The sequence below is a fragment of the Trichechus manatus genome, unplaced genomic scaffold (genome assembly GCF_000243295.1).
Source record: "Trichechus manatus latirostris isolate Lorelei unplaced genomic scaffold, TriManLat1.0 scaffold00087, whole genome shotgun sequence".
NCBI classification, from domain to species: domain Eukaryota; kingdom Metazoa; phylum Chordata; class Mammalia; order Sirenia; family Trichechidae; genus Trichechus; species Trichechus manatus.
The window spans coordinates 3000940-3010782 of record NW_004444023.1 but is presented as its reverse complement, the minus strand read 5'-3'; the positions used below and the strand labels follow the sequence as shown (position 1 = coordinate 3010782).

At 48.8% G+C, this 9843-nt stretch overlaps 1 protein-coding gene across 5 annotated transcripts in view; it reads left to right on the top strand.

Moving 5' to 3' along the window:
- The window catches only part of LIG1 (DNA ligase 1), a 63385-nt gene extending 56960 nt beyond the window's left edge, over positions 1 to 6425 (top strand). For all 5 annotated transcript variants that reach the window (XM_023736265.1, XM_023736262.1, XM_012557132.2 and 2 more), the window contains 5 exons: positions 391 to 543; positions 2249 to 2302; positions 2943 to 3086; positions 6018 to 6110; positions 6262 to 6425. In XM_023736265.1, the coding sequence (XP_023592033.1) occupies positions 391 to 543; positions 2249 to 2302; positions 2943 to 3086; positions 6018 to 6110; positions 6262 to 6345 (528 nt within the window). In that variant the 3' untranslated portion in view covers positions 6346 to 6425. The remainder of the gene's footprint in view (positions 1 to 390; positions 544 to 2248; positions 2303 to 2942; positions 3087 to 6017; positions 6111 to 6261) is intronic.
- The last annotated feature ends 3418 nt before the right edge of the window (positions 6426 to 9843 follow it).

Genomic DNA, 9843 nt, shown 5'->3' with positions numbered 1-9843 from the left:
CATATCTGTCCCGAGGCACACAGTCGGCGCCTAATAAATGTACCCTGAATGGATGGACAAATGTTCTCTGTGTGAAGGAGTGAGTGGATGAAGGGGTGTGTGTGTCTCTGTGTGGAGGGAAAGGAGACCGAGGATGATCCCCACTTCTCCCCATCTGGCCTCAGTCCAGCCTGCTGCTCCTGTCTCCCGTGGCCTCTTTCCCATTTGCTCCTCTCGAAGCCTAGAACCCCTTTCCATGTTCCGGTCCCTTCTCAGTAGCCATCCCAGGCCTTCTTTCTGGAAGTTCTCCTCAGTCTCACCCTAGGCCCTCCTCAACACACTGATTAACCTCCAGTAGTGAGGCCCCCACCACAGACAGTTCTCCCTCACCTCTCTCCATCCCTCTCCCAGCTGAAGAAGGACTACCTCGAGGGAGTGGGCGACACCCTGGACCTCGTGGTCATCGGCGCCTACCTGGGCCGCGGGAAGCGTGCTGGCCGCTATGGGGGCTTCCTCCTGGCCTCCTACGACAAGGAGAGTGAGGAGCTGCAAGCCATATGCAAGGTACAGGGGGAGGGGGTGGGGGGCTGGCCGCAGAAGCAGGAGGGAAGGAGAGTAGACTCCTGGGGGACTTTCTTGTGGGCAACTGCCGAGGGCTTGGGCCAAGAGGGTTTCATGTTCTCCCAGTGAAGGATATTTTTTTCCTAGCTTTTATGTACTCTTTCTGCTTCTATAAGTAACTCTTACTTCATATAGAAAAGTGAGTTAAAATAGGAAGGTGTAAGGAAGCTATGTCAGTTAGGAATTGAGTTTGGCTGCAAATAATAGTGGCTTAAGGAAGAGAAGGATTTTTTCTCTCATCTAATGAGAAGTCTTGAAGAGAGGCAGGGAGCTCTCTGATGTCAATAGAGACCCCGGTTCCTTTTCTCTTTCCCCACAGTCATTTTGATCGTGTGCTTGTGGCCTCGTTGTCACATGGTGGCTGCAGGAGTTCCAGCCCTCCTAGCTGGAAAGAGAAAGGCCCAACGGCAAAGGGTTGTGAGCCACCTGAGTCAGCCTCAGCCAGTAAACAACTTTTACTTAAAGTTGTGATCCTTCTGTTTGTATTTTTTTTTTCTGCCTTTTTGTCCTGTAAGTACTTGACTTTAAATGCTGCCATGTGCAATTTAGCAAGCAATATAGTAATAATAAATATCAAAGTGTTTTCACTGTCATTCAGCACTTCTGTAAACATGATTTTTAATGCCTGCACAAGAATTTTCAAATAGATGTGCCCTCATTTCCTATAACTGGATGTTTAGGTTGTTGGCGACTTTTGTTCTTACGAATAATGCCTTCACATTAGCAGTATGTTACATTACATAACAATACATTAACCCAACTCTAATCACTGATAGAAGCGATTTTACAGTTTATAAATACCTTTGGGCATAAGTCTGTCGTTATTTTACATTGTTTATTTCAAATAGATTTTTAAAAGAGCTATTACCAGGACAGAAGGAGAGAGGATTTTTAAGGTTCTCAATGCAAACAACTTCCCAGCTGAAATTTTGTATCAGTAGTTTGAAGATAGGCAGCTGGGTGGCGCAGACAGTTAAGCGCCCAACCACTAGCCAAAGGTTGGCCGTTCAAATCCACCCAGAGGCACCTTGGAAGACAGACCTGGCAATCTGCTACTGCAAGGTCACAGCGTTGAAAACCCTATGGGACAGCTGTACTCTGCACACATGGGGTCACCATGAATCAGAATCAACTCAGTGGCAACTAACAACAACAGTTTGAAGATGCCCATCTTGCCACTTGTTTGCCAACATTGAGTATTATTGGAATTATTTTTTAGCCTTTACTGTTTTGGTAGGCAAAAGACAACCCTTGGCAATATTGTGATTGGAGATGACGACACCCAGTTATGGGGGGCAGGTGGGGTGTGGGTGAGACCAAGGGGGTGACCTCCCGAGCCAGGGGGCTGGAGTAGAAGAAACAAGGGTTTCTCTGTAAAGCAAAAGGCAGTGGTGAGGTAATGGGACAGTGCCGGCCAAAGTAAAGTTCCCATGCAGGGCAGAGTTGTTTCCCCATCGGGGTCTTCAGCTGTCCAGTGAGGGGTGGCCTGGCTGCCCAGCACCCTGCTGGCCCCTCCTCTGTGGTTTCTGTGGATACCAGTGGGACCGGAAAGGCTGAGTGGATGGGGGCTGTCAGGTACACCCTAGATGGCAGGAGCAGGGAAGATATGGCGGGCGGCCAAGCCCTGACCCACCACATCCCCCTGCAGCTCGGAACGGGCTTCAGTGATGAGGAGCTGGAGAAACATCACCAGAGCCTCCAGGTAAGCCACGCCGCCACCCACCACACGGCTCCTTCTGGTGCAGCTCTCCGTCTCCACCCCTCTGGCTCAGGTGTGGGGTGGGGTGTGGGCAGGTGGACAGTGAGCAGTAGAGCTGGCTTTGGAGTCCAGGAGATCTGGGTTCAAGTCCCAGCATTGGCAGTGGACAGGGAGCCTTATCTTCCCAGCTGAGTGCCTTTTTGGGGGAGGAAATCCCGGAACCTGCCCCAGGGTGCCGTCTGTGGTTTCCTGAGTTCATCCTCACAGGGCACTGGGAAAGCCCTTAATAAATGAGGGTGATGCTGCCACAGTCACAGGCACCTTTACTGGAAGTCTCTGTCTATCCCGTGTCTCTGGGTCTCTGTCCTCCTCTCTCTGGGTCTCTGTGTCCCCCTGCTCCCCGAATCTCTGTTGCCCTCTCTCTCTCTGTCTTTAATTTGCTCTCTCAGCTCCCAGAGTCTCTGTCTTTCCTTTCTGCTCTTCCATTCTCCCTCACTCCCATCTAGCTTTTTCCTTTACAGACTATCTGTCTCGTCTATCCACCCCTCATTTCCTCCTCTTTCCCCACTCCCGAGCCGTCAGCCCTTGGCCTTGACTTTGAGACCCCACACCATCTTGTCCCCCTTTCCCTTTCTCTCCACAGCCCCTGGTGCTGCCCAGCCCACGCTCCTACGTGCGGGCCGACGGGGCCGTGGCCCCCGACCACTGGCTGGAGCCCAGCACCGTGTGGGAGGTGAAGTGTGCCGACCTGTCCCTCTCCCCCATCTACCCCGCGGCCCGCGGCCTGGTGAGTCCTGGGGCTGTAGAAGGGGCCTGGGGGGACCCTCTATAGAATTCCCAGGTGGGACGGTGAGGGGCAGAGTCGGGAGGGGACCTGGGAGCACACATCTGCTGTTCAGGGTCACAGTGAACAACGTGAAACCAGCACCTGGATAGCTCTGACCTTTCTTCTTCGTAAGAACACCCCCCAAACCAAACTCACTGCAATGGAGTCAATTCCGACTCGCAGCAGCTGTGTAGGACAGCGTAGAACTACCCCATAGGGTTTCCAACACTGTAATCTTTATGGAAGCAGACTGCCACATCTTTCTCGCGTGGAGCAGCTGGCGGGTTCAGACCTTTCAGTTCACAGCCGAGCACTTTAACCACTGCACTACCAGGGCTCCTCTCAGAAGAACAGCAACTCTCAAATTAAAAAGGCACTCACTCGCTCTGGGATTCTTCTCATCCTTCAAAGCCTATAGCACAGACTTTCCAGATTAGAAGCAGACTTCCATTTTTAAAGGAGAAACTAGTATTTTTTTTAAAAAAAAAAAATTTTTTTACTGTAGTTAAAAATATATACAGTGAAACCTGTGAGAGTTGGAGCTCGACGGGACTGCCTTGTTTTTCTGGGTCTTGAAGGTTTTCTACCTTTGACAGTGTACAGTCTTACCCCTTTTCTGTTTATCTCTATTAGTAGAAAATAGTTTAGTTTTCCTTCTCTTGACAGGTTTCCGCCTTACATGGGTCCCGGCTTTGGCAGGTTTTACTGTATAATACAACATTCACCACCCAACATTTATTTGGGTGTCAGGTAATGGAGTCAAAAAACTCTTTCTTTCAAAAAAGGAATTCTCTGGTAATAGAAAACCGAGAAATTGCTCCCTTCAACATCATAATCTCACATTCTGCTTTTAAGTAAATTTTGAAAGCACCGTTCTTGTCAGTAACAGCTTCGCACACTTTCTGCTGAGCCTCTTACATCCCCAGCCGCCATTTCTTTTTCAGCCATAATTAATTCTGACACCAACAGTTTTTTAAGTCAGTTTGGCTCATTTCTCTCCACAGTGGTTCAGTCCTCAATAGCGACTGAGCACTAGCCTCTTCAGCCAGCTCTGGGGAAGCACTTATCTTTCTCCTTCAGAAGAACAACAGCTCTCAAAAAGTTCTCGCTCTGAGGTGCTTCTTTTCTTTCAAAACCTAGCTAGCACATATTTTTCTGATTAGACATGGACTTCTATTTTTAGAGGGGAAACTCATATATATTTTTTATTGTGATAAAAATGTATATAACAGAACATTCTGCAATTCAGCATTTTTTTACACGTATAGTTCAGTGACACCGATGACATCAGTCATGTTATGCAACCATCACCAGTGTCTGCTGCCAGATTTCCCATCACTGTAAACAGGTATTCAGTGCTTTCTAAAAGGAGCCCTGTTGGCTTAGTGGTTAAGCAGATGGCTGCTAACCAAAAGACTGGCAGTTCGAACCTACCGGCCACTCTGCAGGAGAAAGATGGGGCAGCCTGCTTCTGTAAAGACCCTATAGAAACCCTATGGGGCAGTTCTACTGTGTCCTGTAGGGTTATTATGAGTTGGAGTCAACTCGACAGCAATGGATTTGGTTTGGTTTTAATGCTTTCTAAATAACGATGTCCCCTTTCTCCCTCCCTCCTGCTCCTGCTAACCACTATTAAACCTAGGTCTCTATGCGTTTGTCTCTTCTAAGGGTTTTTATCAGCTAATTTTTGAAAGGAGGTTGCCAGGCCTTTCTTCCTAGTCTGTCTTAGTCTGGAAGCTCTGCTGAAACCTGTTCAGCATTGTAGCAACACACAAGCCTCCACTGACAGCGGTTGGGATCATACAATATTTGTCCTTTTATGACTGGCTTATTTCACTCAGCATAATGTTTTCAGTGTCCATCTGTACGTATCAGAACCTCATTTCTTTTTTGAATAATACTCCATTGTATGGATTTGCCACATTTTGTTTATCGTTGACCTATTCCTGAAACTTGTATTTTTGATCTTGACCATATGTGCTTGCTTTCCTCACTCATGTTCCATGGAAGAAAACCAGGGTCCCTTTTTTGCAGAGTGATCAGAGCTGGCAGTTATTCAGCACTTACTATGAATCAGCTGCTCTGCTAATAATAAGCACCTTACTTGTATATACTTATCCTCGTAATCCTCACGAAAATGCTGAGACATGGGAACATGAAGAGCCTTGTTTTACAGATAAGGAAACGAGCCCTAGAGGGCTTAGGTAACTGGCCCAGGGTCTCACGTCTCCTGAGAGTTGGGAGCTAGGATTTGAACCCCCCCAGTCTGACTCTATGCCAGGCACTGGTGGCTCAATGATAGAATTCTTGCCTTCCATGCAGGAGACCCAGGTTCGATTCCCAGCCAGTGTACCTCATGCATAGCTACCACCCATCTGTCCAAGCAGGCTTGTGTGTTGCTACAATGATGAACAGGTTTCAGCAGAGCTTCCAGACTAAGACAGACTAGGAAGAAAGGCCTGGCAATCTCCTTCCAAAAATCAGCCAGTGAAAACCTTGTGAATCACAACCGATCACGTGGATGGCACAGGACTGGGCAGCGTCTGGTTGGTTGTGCACTGGGTTGTCCTGAATCAAGGCCAAGTGGACAGCACCTAACGGCAACAGCCTCAGTCTGGTTCTAGAGTTCTTGCCCATGAACCTGCTGTTCTGCTTCTCGGCCCTAATAATAATAATAGTGACGAGTGCTTATTATGCAGCAGGCACAGTTCTAAGCACCTTATATCCTTACAACAACCCATTGCTCATCCCCATTATATGGATGAGGAAACTGAGGCCAGGGGTAAAGGAGGAAGGAGGAGACTTTGAATAACAGGGAGTCACAGCAGCAAGCCAACTGCTGGCTGGACCACAGGACAGTTTCCATTATCCCTGCCTTCCCCCCTTCCCAAGGTGGACCGTGAGAAGGGCATTTCCCTTCGCTTCCCTCGGTTTATTCGCGTTCGTGAGGACAAGAAGCCGGAGGAAGCCACCACCAGTGCCCAGGTGAGATCTGGGAAGAGGGGTGGGTGGCCTGGGGTGGGCTTGCTCAGCCAAACCAGTTCCAGTTCCTCAGAGGTGGACTCTAGAATGATGTGGAGGTGGTGGGGGGCAGCCACTGAGCTGCGACTCGCCCACCTGCCCCCTCTCTCCTCAGGTGGCACAGCTGTACCAGGCGCAAAGTCAGATCCAGAACCAGAAAGGTGCAAGCTCAGAATCTGACCTGGAGGATTTCTACTAAACCTCTGCTGTCCCAGGGCCTGGGCAGAGGGTGACAGGGGAGGGAACCAGGGGTATTGCCTCTATTTTTAAACAAATTGGTGTTGCAGTCCACGTGGTCACATGGTTTTTGAGATTTGGGGTGTGTGTGTGTGTGTTTGTGTGTGTATATGTGTGGAGGGGGGAGGGGTGATGGTTTAAGCTGGGGTCTGGGATTCACTTGGTCATTTTTTCAATAAATAATTATTGAACATCTCTGTGTCAAGGTCAGTGCTGGGCTTGGGCAGGGGTAGCCTAATAGCTCACATTTTTATAGTGTGTAGCAGTATGCCCGGAACTGTCTGAACCACCGCTGTCCAGTGGAACTTGGTCAGTCACTAGAAAAGAACAGCATGGTTGGTAAAATAGAGGGCCAACTAAAATGAGGGAAACTTACCCTCCATGAGATGGGTTGACACAGTAGCCGCAACAATGGGCTCAGACATACCAATGATCATGAAGATGGTACAGGTCATCATGAGTCAGAGCCAGCCTGATGGCTGCCAACAACAAGAAGTGTGCCTGGAACTGTCTAACCCAGCGCCATCCTGTGGAACTTTCTGGAATGATGGAAATGTTCTTGATCTGTGCAGTATGAGAGCCACCAGCCACACATGGCTATTGAGCCCCTGAAATGTGGCCGGTTTGACTGAGGACCTGAATATTTAATTAATTTTAAGAGCTATATGTGGTTAGTGGCTACTGTTATCTGGCAGCACAGGTCTAAACTCTTTATATATATTAACTCAGTTAACCCCCCAGCAGCCCTACCTGGTAGGTTCTCTTGTGAGCTCTGTCTTTCTGATGAGACAGAGAAGTAACTTAACCAGGTCACACAGCCGGGAGCGCCAGCACCACCAGCGTTCTGACTCAGCAGCCTGACTCCAGACACCATGCCTCTTGGGTGCGGCCCGTGTCAAAGGCTGGTTCTCTAGAGAAGCAAAACCAGTGAAGCGTATGTATGTATATATATATATAGAGAGAGTTATCTCAAGGAAATGGCTCACTCGGTTGTAGAGGCTGGCAAGTCCCAAGTCCGTGGGTCAGGTGTCAGGCTGGAGGCTACTCTTGATTCACGTAGCTAAGGGGCTGATGAGCCAGAATTGGCAAGTCAGATGGCAGGCTGCTGGCTCATAGGCTGCAGAGGCCAATGAATCCCAAGATCAGCAGGTAAGATGGCAGGTTGCTGGCTCAAGTCCCAAGAACCAGAGGTCAGATGATAATGAGCCAGATGCAGGATCCAGATTGAGCATAAGCTAGCGAGCTTTGCCAGAACATCCGTATGTATTGGATGTAGGCCACAACCTAGGGAAAATCCCCTTGCAACTGGTTGGCTGATCACATCAGATTACGTCATGGAGATGATTAATTATATCATACAATGGAGGATAACTGCCAAACTACATCATTCATTACATAATTGCCAAACGACATCATCACATAACTGCCACACCACTGAGAATCATGGCCCAGCCAAGTTGACACAACCTTAACTCACAGCCCACATCCTCTTGGGAAGCAGTAAGTGTAGTGACGTGTGGAAAACTCCCGGCTCTGTCAGCCACCAGCTAGTGACCTTGGCCTTGTTTCCTGCCAAGCTCAGGTGTGGCCTCAGAATCCTCAGCCCACTTTTCCAGACATAACCCCATGAAAGCAGGCAGTGGCCAGACTTGTTTTTATGGATTGACTTCAGTGCCCCCAAGATACGTGTGGGAATCCTAACCCCTGTATCTGTGGATGTAATCCCATTTGGGAATAGGGTTTTCTTTGTTGTGTTAGTGAGGCCATATCAGTGCAGGGTGTGTCTTAAGCCAAATGACTAGAGATATAAAAGGAGCAGATTAGACAGTCAAGCAAGCAAGCAGGAATGGGGAAAAGATAAATGCCATGTGAAGATCTCTGATTTAGGCTGGGTTCTCTAGAGAAGCAAAACCAGTGAAACGTATGTTGTTGTTGGGTGCTGACCCTATGTACAACAGAACAAAACACTGCCCGGTCCTGCACCATCCTCACAATCATTGCTGTGCCTGAGCCCTTTGTTGGATCCACTGTGTCAATCCATCTTGTTATATATATAAATAAAGAGAGAGATTTACATTAAGGAAATGGCTCACGCATTGTAGATGGCTGGAACATGGGTCAGGCTGGAGGCTTCTCCTGATTCATGTAGCTGCAGGGGCTGGCAAACCCAAGATCAGCAGGTCAGACAGCAGGGCTTTGGCCCACAGGCTGTGGAGACTGATGAATCCCAAGATTGGCAGGCAAGATGGTGGGTAAGCTGCTAGCTAAGTCCTCAAAACTGAAGTCAGATGAACAGGAGCCAGCTGCAGGACCCAGTGCGAGCAAAAGCCCATGAGCCTTGCCAGAGTCTAGTTACATTCAGTGCAGGCCACATGAAACCCCGTTTCAACTGATTGGCTACTCACAGCAGATCCCATCATGGAAGTGATCACTTACATCAGATCTCATCATGGAAGTGATTACTTCATTATATGACTGCCAAACTACATCATAACTGCCAAACCACTGAGAATCATGGCCCAGCCAAGTTGACACACAACCTTTAACGATCACAGTCTCCAAGGAACCGAGGAACAGAAGCCGAAAGAGACAAGGACCTTCCCCCTACAGCAAACAGGAGCCTTCCCCTAGAGCCGGTGCCCTGAATTCTCACTTCTAGAGGAGCCCTGGTGGTGCAGTGGTTAAGCACTTGGCTGCTGAAAGGTCAGCGTTTGGAACCCACCAGCCGCTCCGCAGGAGAAAAATGGGGCAGTCTGCTTCCACAAAGATTACAGCCCTGGAAACCCTATGGGGCAGTTCTACCTTGTCTTATAGGATCGCTGTGTCAGAAGCAACCTGACAGCACACAATAAGAGAGTCAGTGTTCCAGGGAACAGACCATGAAAGACCCAGAAGCTTACACTGACAGAAGCAGAGCATCACCCCAGGGCTCCTAAGAATTCAGTCAGATTTGATTGTACAAAGTTCCTTCTGGTATAACTGGGAATGGACCAGAGACTGGATGGGCCAAGTGTCAAAGCAAACCTCTCAGGCAGGGTGAGGACTCAAATGACCAATAGTAGCAGCTGTTGGTGACCTATGGCTTCCATGTGCCGGGTCCTGGGTCAAGTGCTTTACCTATTATCAACTCTGCTGATCCTCTTTGCACCCCTGGGTGGTGGAAACCACAACTATGTCCATTTTACAGATAAGGAAACTGAGGCGTGCCTGAATAACTCGCTCATGGTCTCCCAGCTGCTAAGCGGCTCGTCCTGGATTCACACAGGCTGTGGCCCTGACCACCATGCTCTGCTGCCCAATGGCTGTGGCTTCTTCATCTGGCAACGCTGAAGAAGAACAAGACCACTTGCTCTGCAGAGTGGGTTGCTATCTGTCTATCCATCCGTCTATCCATTCATCCCTCTATCCACTGGAGTGGGTTGGTAATCTATCTGTCCATCCATCTGTTCATCCGTCTGTC